General features: G+C 37.6%; 1 protein-coding gene across 1 annotated transcript in view; it reads right to left on the minus strand.

Annotated features, from left to right (window-relative positions):
* KIF16B (kinesin family member 16B) overlaps positions 1–15,286 on the minus strand; it is a 141,019-nt gene that overhangs the window by 107,730 nt on the left and 18,003 nt on the right. Inside the window, exons 4-10 of the mRNA XM_056487991.1 lie at positions 13,155–13,271; positions 8,621–8,718; positions 8,004–8,113; positions 7,258–7,400; positions 6,528–6,696; positions 6,246–6,377; positions 1,745–1,920 (exon numbers count right to left, since the gene is read on the minus strand). Coding sequence (XP_056343966.1) covers positions 1,745–1,920; positions 6,246–6,377; positions 6,528–6,696; positions 7,258–7,400; positions 8,004–8,113; positions 8,621–8,718; positions 13,155–13,271 — 945 coding nt within the window. The remainder of the gene's footprint in view (positions 1–1,744; positions 1,921–6,245; positions 6,378–6,527; positions 6,697–7,257; positions 7,401–8,003; positions 8,114–8,620; positions 8,719–13,154; positions 13,272–15,286) is intronic.

Raw genomic sequence — 15,286 nt, forward strand, 5'->3', positions numbered from 1 at the left:
TTAATATACATCATTTTTCCTTGAAATACTGTAAACAGAATAATCAAAATCCTGTCAGAGCAGGTATTTCAAAAACAAATTGGTTTGAGAGTACTATTTTCACTTGCTATATTCGCACAGCTATACACACAGAAACGAGACACATTTATAACAGGTAACTCCTAATACAGCCTTCTTTATATTTCTAAAAAACATGAAAATTTATTATGCATTAATAGTTATCCATTTTGCTTTAATACCTACATATACTGCTTTATCTTTAATAACTATATCTTAAGGTAACTGGCTTTAAAAGAAGAAAATTCCTGAACAATACAAACACACAGGCAGTACTCATTGTATGTGACGCTCTACACTGAATCCAGCACCATATTTTGGTAATCAGTATCTTCAGATCTACAGAAGCATTTGCAATACAGTGTTCTGGTGATATGAAGGAAAACCATGAAAGAAATTATACAGAGATTTATACTACAGTGCATACATAACACACCACCTGCTGTTTTATCAACCATCACAAATTCAATGAACTTAAATGCTTTATTGTATCCCATACAGCCATCTACCACATTCTACCTAAGAACCAGATTTATTTTGCAATAACCACTATTTTACAGCTTGAAACTAGGTCAAAGCATTCAAAATTCACAAGGGGTCCAAATTACATCCACTTCGCTAACTCTAAATTAAACCATAACTTGAAAATAAATTAATTTTTCCCTCCCAAACAATATGAAAGAAACACAAGTAATTCAATCCCATAAAGAGTTTTTAAATTGTTTGTAACATAGCAGAGGTCTCTGCTCCAATCATCTACAATACCCATTTCTGCTTCCAAAGTGGTTCTCATCCCCCTTTTCAGCAAATTTTTTATAGCATGAAATCCAGCTGAAGTCCTACCCTTCTACTAACAAAGGTCCATGCTGAACTGATATTTCACACTGCATTGGACATCTAAAACAGAATTACACAGTTCTAGGAACAAATCTAAAGTAGCACTTTAGATACTCCAAAATTATATTTGCTCAAGTATGAAATCTAGCAGTCCTGAATGGCATTATGTAGAAGAACAACTGGCCTGAACCAACTGGATATTCCTTATTGCTGCTTTGGTTTCACCACCCTGGGAACACAGGAGAAACTAAACTTAACTGAGTCTTTGTAGCTACTGTTTACAGCAGATCATACTGACAGAGCAAGAAAGAGAATCATGCAAAAGTGAAGCAGAGCATGATTTTTGTTTTCTTACACCACCATTGAAAATATTTTTACATATTTAGCATATGATATGCCTTCTAATTTACTGGACAGCCAAACGCAAATAAAATGTATTGTTTAAATCCATCATACTCTACATTCTCATATTTATGCATCTTAAATATTTTAAAACTTCTTCTAAGATACTACACAAAGTAGCTGTTCAGTCCATCAGGACAGACCCAGAAGGTATGTTCCTGCTCAGTCTCCTTATGCTGTGTTGACTACCTGTTCCACAGCACACTGCAATCCAGCTCAGATCATATTATGAGAAAGCTAAAAGCTTTGGGATGACAATTTATCCCCCCTTATGTTAAAAGAGATAATCTGGTGGCCATATGGAAACTGATTCAGTCAGGAAATTAATATTCATTCATAGCCTCATAGAGCTTGTTTACTCAAATCAATATAATGAAAGATAATTACATTCTAGAAATAGATGTTATAACTCAAGGAAAATTACACATAAATTCCAAGTAAAGCTAACCTGATTCCCTTGAGCAAGCAGGGCTTTTAACCGGGCTATTTCAGCTCTCAGCTCACGGATCAGTTTGACGTTAGGATCCTCATTAATAGTAGGCTTGTTGATGATGTTTTTGGCTCTATTTGCATAGCGAAGTGTACTTAAAGTTTCTCCATAATTGACATCAGCAGGTGAAATAGCTAAGGACATGAAATCAGAAGAAGTTTATCTAGCACCATATGTTTCATTTACTGAAGTTAGTTTATATTTTAGAAGTCAGATAAATTCAATGTGGGTGAAGAGACAGAAATACATCATTTACCAGTATGGATACAATTTGTTCCAAATCCACTTAACTCCACTTTCATGTCACTATAACTTTACATAAGTAAACACTGTATGACATAAGTGTATTAGGATAATCAGGTCTAACAACCAAGTCTTGCAAAGAAATCTTTCTTGCCAATCTATTTAACATTTACATTTCCCCAGTAAACATAAATGTCTATATGAATAGACCCACAGGTTTTCTTGCAATTTTTTACAAGAACAGTCGGGAAAACAGTGAATATGTTTTAAGTATCAATGTAATCATTGAAAAGACATTCCAGGTAAAACACAGTAGGGAAATTAAACCGCATCAAAACAAGAAATAACCAGACAGGAGAACCAGAACAAGAGAAGAGCTTCTATAATTTACAAACCTAGCTGTTTTCCTGAGCTGCAGGCATCTGGCAGCACACAGAACTGTCAGCTATCTGATGCATCAAGAGAAACCAGTACTACTTTTCAAGCTACCTAACCAGGAAAAACAATGCCATTTAAATGCAAGTGCTAATGCCATGCTTCCTTTAATTTTCCTAACAATACATATGATGCTCCAAATTTAAAAGATAATTAAGGCATCCAAATAGATGAGAAAACATTCCAGAAATCTTAATGATGAAACTGAACAAGAGATCCAGACAAGCAGACAATGAAAACACCTGAAAAACTAATTAAGCAACTAAAATAATTTCTGTCAAAAACAATAAATATTTTTTTTGTGGCACAGACTGAGCTACAGGAGATGCATTTGGAAACAGCCTACACTTCCCCTAGCTCACACTCTCACTTCCCTGCTTTATCTACTGTCTCCTCTCCACTACTCAATTATTCTCTTTCTGGAAGGATGTTACCCATATGTTACAGAAATACAACAAATCAAAATCAGACATGTTTTTCTACAGCCTTTCCTACAGTTGAAAGTGATCTTCCTGCATTTTTTTGTGCTTAATTATAGAAAAGGCAGGACAAATCCAGACAGCTTGTTGGGCTGTTAGGGAATTCTACCACAACACCTACAACAGTAACTCTACTGTTGGGGAAAAGATCAACATCAGGGCTCTGCCTAGCAGAAGCATCACTAATAGAGGAGGAAGTAGCTGAAAAAGAAGCTGGGTACTGTAATCATTAGTATAGGTACTGAAAGTTCATTGTGTTTCTAAAACTTCTCTTCACTATCCCTTTGTCAAAAACAAAAAAAACCAGAAGTTACTCAACCATGGAATTGCAAGAAAGCAGCAAGAAGAAAGGTGCCAGCACAGCTTTACTTAAAGAGCCAGAAAACCAAAGCAGAGTCTGGTCCACAATTATCTATGGGCACTACTATGATTCTCCTGAGGAAAACAAGTAGCATGGATTCCAAAAACAGCCCCAAAATCCTGCAACAAAGGAACTGCTATCTAGAGAATGTGATTAGCTCTGAAGTACCAGAACTTCATCTGATTTTATTCCCTCAATTCTCCTATCCCACATTTCCAAAATGGGGCTGGCACCAGTTAAGACCACACTTCATTTGAGCAGGAAAGAGAGAGAAATTTCAGAGCTGCTTCTTCTCCTCACATCCAGTGGTAGCTGGACAAGCTTGACAAGTGGGTCCACAGGTACACAATGAGGGGCAGTAAGTCCAAGTTCAAGGTGCAGCACCTGGGTCAGGGCAATGCCACACAAGAGTACAGACTGGGAGAAGAACTCATTGTGAGCAGCCCTGCAGAAAAGAACTTAAGGGTTCTTTTTGGTGGGTGAACATGAATCAGCAGCCTGTGCTCAAGGCCCAGAAATCCTGCTGCATGCTGGGCTGGCAAATGGTTTTAAGCTAAAAGTGGAGAGAATTTAGATTAGGTATTAGGATAAAATTCTTTACCCAGAAGGTTGTGAGATACTGAAACAGTGAAGTATTAAGGCCTGAACAAGAAGCCCTGAGCCAAAACTGACATATAGATGAACCCACAAACCAAATATTTATACATATTTGGTCATTCAGAGAGTACTGTTACATGTTCATTCAATATGTTCATTTATTGGCAAAACGTGTATTTACCTTTACGTATCTAGAAACTGGATAAAGCAACATCTGCCTGGTGGATGCACCACAGGAGTTCCCAGTTACCAGGTGTTGCTCTCCAGTCCTTCCTGTGACAGTTTTCCCCCACAGCTGGTGTCTCTCACACTTGGATGATGTATCTTTATTAGGGTAAGCTGGTCATGAATCTGTCTTAACCACTATAGGCATTCTTTCATTGTAATGATGAGGTGCACTTCTTAGCTTATCTTTTTGTAATTCTTCGCTAATTACTATATCCATTGCTTAGCTTATCCTTTTGTGATTGTTGGGACTGTGTATCCTTTTGTGTAATTCTAGTCAATTACAATGTTCCTTAATTTGATGTCTGTGTCTCTGACCCTACCCACCAGCAAAACAAGGCTGGGCTGCACAGGGCTCTGGGCAACCTGGTATAGGGGAAGGTGCCCCTGTCTATGGCAAGAGGGACGGAACTAAATGATCTTTAACCATTTCTGTGATTTCCAACATCCAAAATCCTCACCTCCCCTTAAACATCATCCTGGCTTCACTTTGTTTTTTTGGGAATGGAATTCCCATTCCAATTTGTTGACAAATCTGCAATACATACAGCAGAGGCAGGGTTCTAATCCACGCAGACCCTCCTATGGGTAAAAAGGAAACCATGCCAGTTTTCAAGACAACTGATCATAATTAAATTTAGACAAGAAGTTAAAACGTTGCATGCTTTTAGAAAGTTAGATAAAAGTGACCACCTTTCCCAAAGGATGTTGTGTTGGTTTCACATGCTAGGGCGGAGGAGTGGATTCGCCTCAGGGAAAGCTCCATGAGGCTGGGGAGTGGGAGGGACTCTCTGGTACCTGAGGGCTTCCCCTGTGAGCTGCTGGGACCAATCAGAGAGCTGATTTGGTGATGGACAGCTCGGGAAACAAATGAAAAGTTATTTCACTTTCACAAATCACAGTGGATCAAGTTCTCTAGGGTCTTTTGGTTTCCAGCTCCCAGGGGGTGAGGTGGCTCTGGCTGCTCTGGCCGCATGGACGTGGCCCCCGGCTCCGCATGGCCCCGGCACCAGCCGCGTGGCAGAAGAAACCTCCAGCTGCCCATGTGGCTTTTCTCAAGATCTGGATACAATTTTAACTTTTTTATGCCTGGATAAGATTTTCGATTTCCTGAGCTCCCCTGAATGAGAAGAAATGAAGCATGGAGACTACAGAGGTCAGCAGAATGAAGATAAAGTTTCTGGTGGGAAGAGATTGAAAAGATGCAACTGATAAGTAGCTGAAAACCTTTTTTTTTGTGGGGCTATGAGGGGATTGCAACTTCACTAAAATTCCTTTAAACTGTGAAATATACTTGGGGAGGTTTGGGGTGCTTGAGAAGAAGACTTTTTGCCTCAGGGAAATTGAGCTCTGTGTTTTGGGACTGGAATATGAACAGAGACATTTGATAGAAAAGGAGATGAAGAGAATTTTGTTTTTCAGCAGCCTGCCTTTAAAAGTGTGCATCGTAATCCACAACATGGGTCTGGAAGGACTCTGTAAATGGGAGGAAAATTCATGGTTCTGTAGGTCCTGGGCAGATGCAGACTGTGAAGGTGAAGACACCCCCTAAGCCATAACTAAAAAAGGGACTTTTTTCTCTTAAGTGAACTCAACTGATTATTTGGGTGGATAACTGACTGAAGTGTTTTCTGTATGATGTTGTTAAGGAATGTGGAATGAAGGGAGGAGGGAATAATCTAGGAATCTTATTCTGAATTCTTTTTTTTTGTGTTATTAATAAGTTTCTTCTTGTGCCTTTTTAAGTTTTGAGCCTGCCTTGTCTCTACTCCCCAAATCCTATCTCTAAAAGAAATTCAATATATTAAAATTGGCAAAACCCAAGTCACACTGTGACAGATGTCAAAAGAGACCAGGTTGCTACTAATGCAACAAAAAAACAAGTTTGGAACAGGATTCACACCCCAGTATAGACTAGATGCACAGAGCTTTAATTACACTCTGCAGAGTGTAAGCAGAAGACAGAATGTAACTAGAAAGCTCAGAAAGAAAGAAATCACTAATATGTGTAAAACATGTTCTGCCTTAACAAAACATCTGGAATCTAAATATTTACATCCACTCCTATTAAGTATGAACTATTCAGAATTTTAAAAAACACTAAATTAAAAATACTTACTGGCAATCATAATAGTTTTGGAGTTTCCTCCTAGGCTATCTTTTAATAGCCAAGTCAACACAGAGTCCCTGTAAGGCACGAATACTTGTTTCTTCTTTGAAAGAGGATTTGTTGCATCCTGAGATAAATCAGCTGTGATGAAGAGGTAGAAAAAAAAAATTAAAATTAAGTCTTTTCATTCATTTTCAAAAATGTGTTAGGCCATAATTTGTGCAAGTAAACAAAGGTATTTAATGAAAAAAAACATCTCAAGACAGACAAGCACAAAAACCAGAGACTTACCTAAGGCAGAAATTACGTTTCCCAGAGTAACTAGAGATTTGTTAATATTCCCTCCTTCCTTTAATCTAACCCCTGTGGCACCAGTGGCATCTGCTCTCTCACTTCCAGCAAGATCTACCAAATGAATCTTGCTAACAGTTTCACAAGGCATTTCAGAATCAAATTTAGCCTACAGAAAAGTAAAAATAAAACAAAGAAAAGTATGTTAAGCTAAGAAATACTGCACTTTTACTGAATCAAATTTAGTGGCCTTTTTCATTACATGGCTGAATTTAACTTGTTTACTATAGCAGATCTTGAGAAGACAGGTGTGTTAGAGGTGCCAGTGAAAGACATTTGATAATGAATGGTTGCATAACTCCCATATTATTTCTTTAAATTGTAATATTTGCAACTTTTTAGATGTTTACAGACAAGCTGTGAAACTGAGCTGTAATTTACATCATGCAGTGACCACGTGCTGCATTCATTTTATTAAGCTTGCAACATTTGTATTCTATTTATATATTGCTTTCAACAAGTTATAGCATGCACAGACAAATTTGCACTGAATTTCTCCCCCACCCCCAAGTTCTCTTCATTTAGCAGGTCATCCATGGGCTTTCTAAAAAGCCCCCAAAAACAACAATAAAGAGCAGGAGTCATTAAAAAAGTTTACTACATAAAGGTAACACATCACTATGCTCTAAAGAAACGCGTCCAATTTCTCTAAGGAGTTTTGTTTTGTTACCTGAGTGAAGTTGATTGTGAAAATGGCATGAGACCTGCTACTAACATCATTCATTCCAGTTGCAGCTGTCGTCCTATTTATATTTCCTGCATCCATAAGCTCCTCAACATCAGTATAATTTTGGACTAAATGTTTAGACAAGTCTGAAGAAAAGCAGAGTGTTACAGTATGCTCATATATGTTCTTAATTTTCTTTACAAAAATATTCAAATTACCCTCACTACTACTAACTATTGCTGCAATTAGCATTTATTGTCATACTTGTTTATCACCTAAGGAGAGGAATGAGGCCTCATACGAACACCAGACAACTTACACATTTACAGCAAAAAAAAATGCAATCTTACTAAATTATTTAGTGGAATAACATGAGCATAATCCCACAAGAGACATGAACCTTCCCTGGTAGAGAACAGATTAAGACAATTAGATTCTAATAGGTTTTCACTTCATCTAAATATCTAAGACTTACACATTATAGTCAACAACCTATTAAAATCAATTGCATCTCTTAACATTACTTAAAAATGTGTAATAAATGTACCGATAAAAAACTAATAATTTTAGGATTAGGAAAGCAAGTAGAGATGAAAATTAGAAGCTATTCCTTCAATGCTTTTTATCAAAATAAGGCACTGCATCCATCATAATTTATAATTTAAAAGATAAAATGCCTTGTACAACTATATTTTAGAATATATTAAGGTAATAAAATATGCAGTGTGAAACAATTAAAGTGTTTTTACCCTCAACATATGGCCCTTCTTTTGGATGTTCCCGTATTCGTAAATTATTAGTTTTTGATGACTTCCGTCGGAGAAGATCTCTCACACGTTCGTTATAGATTTCCAAATAACTGAAAGAAAAAGAACAGAAAGCCACTGACTGATTCAAGAGCCTTTTATAAAAGGAAAGCCATACTAGCACAAGTTTGAAAGCAAGACAATTGGAGAAAAAAACAGATCAAAAGTTGGCTTAAGATAATAATGATACAAGGTATTGTATCATAAAGGAAAAAGGCAAAAAAAGCAAGAAGAAAGCAGAAAGAAATCAGACATTAGGAAGACCAAGATCTCCTAAAGTTAGCCTGAAATAAAGGGCAAAAAAAAAGGAAGATGCTGTCCAGTAGCAAAGGCATTTGCACTGTCATATAAATGCTGCAATATGCACAGCTCTTGGCTTGAAGGTACAAGTACTACACATTTTGACTATAAGTGCCTATAAAAATCAATACAGGACTGAGGCCAAGCATAAAAAGTCATTTTTTAAAAATATGCACTTTTCCCAGAGATAAAGTGAAACAGAGTGGTTGTAAGTGAAACAAGTTTGACAACCTGCAAATTCTTAACATGCCAAGACCTACCTGACTTCTGTTCGAAAGGATGCCTCATTCCGCTTTGTTTTTTCACTTATTTTGCTGAATAATCCTTCACAAATCCGAGGTATCAAACCTGCGTCACCCTGCAATAACAACAATTCTTAAGTCCAAGGCTATATATGCATGCACAATATAATTTGAATTTGAATATAATATAATTTGAAAAATAAAACCCTAGACTAACGGAGAGTTTAAGACTCCAGAAAAGGGAAAAATCAAAACTTTTTGCAAATACTTTCTTGCCCTTTATTTAACTGCAGTCACCTTGCCACTTTAACCCTTTTGTGTGTGGAATGTACAGCCAGCTTCATTTCTTTGCTACTGGAATACATTTTGTCCCTGTCATTCACTTTGAATAATCCCAACTACTTAAGGCAGAAACTGGCTCCCCAGATTAAGTAATAAACTGCCTTATCTCACCAGTATCTTAACTGCTTCTATCTCATTTCACTGTGTACTTGGCAATAACTGCAGAGAATAGGACAAGAGCCATATACAAACAGCATGGAACACTCTCATTCATACCCCCAACTCTCAGGTCACAGTCCTTCCTGTGTTGAAAAGTGCAGCAGGCCCTCTGAATAAATTAGCATACAATGACAAAATTAAACCTTCATTCACCGTATGCCACAATCCAGCCAAATTAAATTCGATATTTAACTACTGAATGTTTGTCTCTGCACATAAAGAAATTTTATGCATAAAATGCTTCGTTGGTTTAATAAAGCAAACTGAATAAAACCTATTCCACTAAAATACCCAGAAATTTAGCATGCAGCTTTCCTTGCTGGTCCAGGAAGAGCCTTCTCCAACCAAGCAGTAAGCTATGATGGTGAGGGTTTTCCCCAGCAGCAGAGGAGCAGGAGAGTGCCATGCAGGTCTGGTCTCATCTGACATAGGGCTGCTCGCTCCCAGCACATTCCTTTGCCCAGATAAAACTCCTAATTCATCATCCAGTCACATCTATTTTTAATTACACTTTATCCCCTCATTTTTCCTTTTCCTAGCTTCTTCCTCCTCTTAATCAGAGTCTCTCTATCCTTCTCAAACCAAGCTTCATTCTTTGAAATAATAACCTATTCTCTGCTCCTCTCTTTCCTAGTTCTTCACATGACTGCACCTTGGGTTAAAAAAAAAAAAAAAACAAAACAAAAATAAATCCTAGATTAAGGGAGAAACTTGCAGATTAATTTTTTGGGACAGCTGCCTCTGGCAATGGAGGAGCAGCATTTCCCAACATCTGTCAATTATCAATCTCTATTTCCAGGTAAAGTTTCATGTACCAGTGTTGGAAATTCACGCATACTTTTTTTTTTTTTTTTTTTTTAACAGAAGAGGGAAAATTCGTTTATATCTTGCTTGGAAACAACTGAATAGCTTTAATTAAAGCTTAGGGGAAAAAACATGGAAGATCTATCACACAGTTTTAGGCAAATCATTAGTGTCTGACATAATTCAGCAACCACAAAGAGAGGCTTAAAATAGGAAGTACAAACTCTGAGTCATTTCAACCTTAGCAATATAAGGTTGAGAAAAGAAGCACACACAGTTCCCCAAGTATTATGCTAGTAAAATGTACATCTTAAAGAATGTACACTCTTTATTGGAAACTAAATTTAAATACTTTCTTATTTTCACCCCCTAGGGCTGAAGGGCAGGATCAACTAGAGCTAGGACTATTTTTTTCTTTGGCCTACAGAGCTTCCAGACATCGAAATCAGAAGAACCAAAATAGGTAGTTCACTCCAAAGCTGAATTTTCTCATTAAAAGCCTGTTCTTCTTCTGTACTATCTAACCAGAAAACTCCCTACTGCAATTTAAATGTACTGAGTTTTGCCCATCTACCTTGAGCACAAGGAGTAAATTATTCTCTGTAGCAGCCTTTCAGGTCTTGTCTTTTAATCTCCCAGTCTTGCCTTCTCTGCACATCCAAAATCTGACTTCCCTGATATTTTATAGATCTCTGCTCATTTCAGTATCTCTGCTCAATATGCTAACTGGCCCACATATTTCCTGAAATGATTGCTGTGCACAAAATTGCAGAAGAAGCCTTCCAGAGCCAAGAACAGCAAATAGTGAAAACAAAATGAGAACAGAACCCAGGCTTTTAAAAGAGAAGTAGGGAAAAAAGAGTATTTATTTCCAATTCAAGTTTTCTTATAGCACTGTAGTTTCTCTGACAGGACCATCAATTTTGAGGCATTTAACTTGCCAGCTAAGTATACTTTATATACACTCTGTACAAAGCGAGATTAAAGTATTTATGTATCATGCCAAGAAGATTAGATCTTAGTATTGAATAGTGTCAAACAAACTTCAGTATCTATTCATTTGCAAACTGTTTTGATGATTACAGTCATTATATATAGTGAGGCAGTCTCATAAAAATGTCACTTTTATAAATTTCTGAAATAGAAATCCACGCCTAGGTCGTGAGATCTTTTCTGGTTACAAAAGTCTATTCTGCTTATGATATAAAGGTACTTATTTTGTGACAACTGAAAAAAAAAGATTTACAGCTGATTTACTCTCCTAAACTAGAGGTGGTACCAAGAGCCCAATCTTACTACATTTCAGAAGAGTGATCTATCCAAAGAAGGATAAGTGTTAATATTCTCCTTTTCACTTCTACTGGGAGAAGACACAATATATTTCTTTTCCCAATTATTCAAGAATGAAATCCACAGAGGCTGCTTGGCAAACAGGCTTCATCAGTCAGCCTTTCTAAACTGCTCCACTCCCAAAAGTTCAGAAGGTCCTCTTTGTCCTTGGACAGCCAGAGACCACTGAGAGAAACCACTCCCATCCTTTACTCACAAACTGCCAAATACCTCCTATCACACCTTCCTCTTCCTGCAGTGCTCAACAGGACACAATCTTTAAAATTAAACTTCCTGTATAATCTCATAAGGGTCTGGAGAACTGCTGTCATGCCAATTTCTGCTTCTCACCTGACAGCCTTCTCAAAGAGCTTTTTAGTCTTCTGACTCTTCAAAAGGTTTAAAAAGCACATATCTTCAGAAAAAGCTGATCATTAATTTTCTCAAAATCAGTATCTCCTTTTTTTTGTCTCAAGTTGGGCATAGAAAATCAGCAGTAACATTTAAAATGTTTGGCTTTGTTACTGAACAAAAATTACTGAGTTTTGTACAAAACAACTGAGCATCACTTAAATAAACTTCCTCCAACTATAAATATCTTTCTTTAAAAGAAACAGCTTCCAAAACCTCTGATTACTACTAGAAGGTGTGACACACGAAAGTGTTAGTAGCATACAGACAGAAGCAGTATTAAAAATTCCATAAAAACATGCTCCTGCAACTGCATAATTTTAATCCATTACAATAAACATATACACCTGCTCACTTTATGTGGTGCAAGAAGTGGACATTGTCTACCTGAACTTCTCCAAGGCTTTCAACATGGTTTCCCACAGTCTGCTGCTAAAGAAACTAATGTGTTATGGTCTAGACAAGGGGTCTGTGTGGTGGGTGGAAACTGGCTTACGCCGCACTTAGAGGGCAGTGGCAAACAGCTCCTTGTAAAACTGCAAACCTGTCATGAGTTGGGTCTCCAGGAATCAATATTGGGCCCAATGCTGTTTAATTCTTCATAAGTGACCTGAACAATGGGACCAAGTGTAGCACAACAAAGTCTGATGAAGACACCAAACCAAGTGGCGAAGTCAACACTTTGGAAGGAACAGCCACCCTGGAGGACGACCTGGATAAGCTGGAATAGTGGGCTAACAAGAACCTTATGAAGTTCAACAAATATAAGGTCTTGCACATGAGAGAACACAATCCAGGAATGCAGCAAGGGCTGGGATCTATCTGGCTGGAGAGCAGCTCTGTGGAAAGGGACTTGGGGGTCCTGCAGACAGCAAGCACAACATGAGCAAACTGTGTGGCAAAGAAAGCCAAAAGGATGCTGGACTGCATCATAACAACCAGGGCAGAGATAAAAAAGTCATTATCCCACTCTACTCAGAACTTGTCAGGCAACACCTGGAATAGTGCATTCAGCTTTAGTTTCTGCCATACAAAAAAGATGTGGACAGGCTGGAAAGGGTCCAGATAAGGGTGACAAGGATGACCAAAGGACTGGGAAGCTGCCATGTGAAGAAAGGCAGAGAGAGCTGGATTTGTTCAGCCTTGAGAATGAAAGGCTTAGAGGAGATCTTATAACCATGTTCCAGTATTTAACAAGTGCCTACAGAGAAGATGGAGACTCCTATTTACAAGGAGTCATGTGCAGAAGACCAGTGGTAATAGACACAAATTACTCCTGCAGAGAACTGGATATAAAGAGGACCCTTTTTCATGAGGACAATCAGTGATTGGAATAATGCCCCCAGGGGAGTGGTGGATTCCCCAACAATCAACACTTTTAAGATTAATCTGAACATGATGTTGGGCCATCTTGCCTTGTCCACGCTTCTGACAAGAGAAGTTGGACCAGACAATCCTTGAGGGCCCTTCCAACCTGGTATTCTGGTTCTATGAAAACACAACATACCGCATTTCCCATCATGGTATAGGACTTCCCAGATCCCGTCTGTCCATATGCAAAAACACAGGCATTATAACCTTCAAAAGCAGATTTAAGCACATCCATGCCAAGATTTTTGAAAACCTAAAAATTTAAAAAAAAAAAAAAAAAAGTTTTAGTCAACAGAAGCTTGGGGAAGAAGACTGTAATCAGCCCAGCATGGCAAATATTGAAGAATACTCCAACACAAAGGCAAAACACAGAGGTATTTGCTACAAAAGAGAAAATTAATATTCCAAATAAAATACTAATTCTTACTACCATATTTTGTTTGCAGCACTGTTTGTTTTGTATTTCCTTCTGTCACAGAATACTTGACGTGTCAAATTGCTACCTTGCTTTTCAAAAGTCCCAACTTCTTTCAGCAATCTCAGCTACTCCATTCACTTTTCATTATTGTTATTATCTTTCTGTATCTTATATATGTTATTATCTTTTTGTATCTTTGCCAACTCTCCACATTCTGTAAATATCCAGTCTCCTTCTCGAAAGGAAACATTTCAGTGATTCTGTCAGTTTCTTCCTTTGTCTTTTGGGAGGGTTTAGGTTGGTTGGTTTTGGTTTTTTTCTTTAATCAAGTGTAAGAACATGACCCATAATCTTGTCTGTATTTTCCACCAAGGGGCTTTCACATAGCAATGCTTTTTAGGTTGGCAAACATGGAATCTTGTTTTAAATCTGGTAAGTGACCCTCTCTCATCATTTAACCCCTTCCCTTTTACCCACAACATGTTATAACTAGTAATGATCCCTCTTCCACGTCTCATAATATGGGACTCTGTTCTCACCTAATAAATTCAGCTCTCACCAGATGCTTCCCCACCTTCCTCTACAATACTGGCTCCAACTCCCCTTGCAGATTAGCCTGACCTTTCATCATCATTACCCCTCATTTCAATTTATACCCCTCACTGGGCAAGGAGTAAAACTTGGTGCAGCATTTGTCCCAATTAAAATATTAATCTGTGTCTCACCATTTAGACATGATTTACAAAAAATCTCATAGATGCTTCACTTAGTTTGGCTACTTGTCAGCACTTTATGTGGTTTAAATTCTTCAAGGCATACAAGCCATTTTTAATACTGAATGGCACAAGCACAGTATAATCTCACAGCTTCTCCCTGGAAGGACTGCTAGGTAATTTCTTTAATCACTAATCTTCAAATGTGCCTTTGGAATATTCCACTTGACCTTCCCTTGAGCAAAGGACTCACAGTGCTGTAACCAGTTATATTTCTCAAAGAGGAAAAATAAAAATAATAGCCAAAGCTACTTTATTCTTTCCTCTATTTTTCTGTGTCCAAGTTTTTACCTCACCAAGTCTTTATGCACTACTCTTTTGATGGAATTTTCCTTTTTAAAAATTTTTGTATGTCTCACACATGATTTGAGGTAGTGCACAGGACAGGTACCGTCAGCCTTTGTGTTCAGACACAAAGGCTTAACTGCACAGGTTAGAAGAAAAGACTGTTTGGATGGGATACCCCTTTGTCACAAAATGGCAGTCAACATCAAAATTCTATTTGTTTCTCAGTCAGGAACACAAACTAAGAAGCTTGATGGCAATTTGCCATCTCCACACTAACTTTGTAATACTAAAGTGCATTTTGCATCTACAAGGCATATTAATAAGGTATGTAGTATTAGACAGATTTCCACTTCTTATTTTTCTGCCTTTCAAATGAAAAAATAAAACAATCATGAACAAAGGGCACTAGGCAACCACATCACCAACAATCAAGATCAATTTTATTCCTTGGCAAGATGAATGTGAAAAAGAGGCCCTTCTATGCCATTGTGCAGTAAACTGTAATTTCTGCAGAAACTTGATAAGAGCTTAACTACAAAGTCTTCCAATTAAATATGAAATTATTAACACAAGCAGAACAGTAGCTTGTGCTGCATATGTTTAGGAGTTCCACTCCTATAGTTTAAAAACTCCTTTTGTTTTTGAAGTACTGCACAAAATGTAATTAAAACAACACCCCAGAAACAATATTTTTGTAGCTGAGCAAGAAAAGTTCACACTCCTGCCAATACAGACATAGGAGGTTGTGGAACACACTGTAATAGCAAAATATTGAACACAGACACTGAA

The sequence above is a fragment of the Oenanthe melanoleuca genome, chromosome 3 (genome assembly GCF_029582105.1).
Source record: "Oenanthe melanoleuca isolate GR-GAL-2019-014 chromosome 3, OMel1.0, whole genome shotgun sequence".
Lineage (NCBI taxonomy): Eukaryota > Metazoa > Chordata > Aves > Passeriformes > Muscicapidae > Oenanthe > Oenanthe melanoleuca.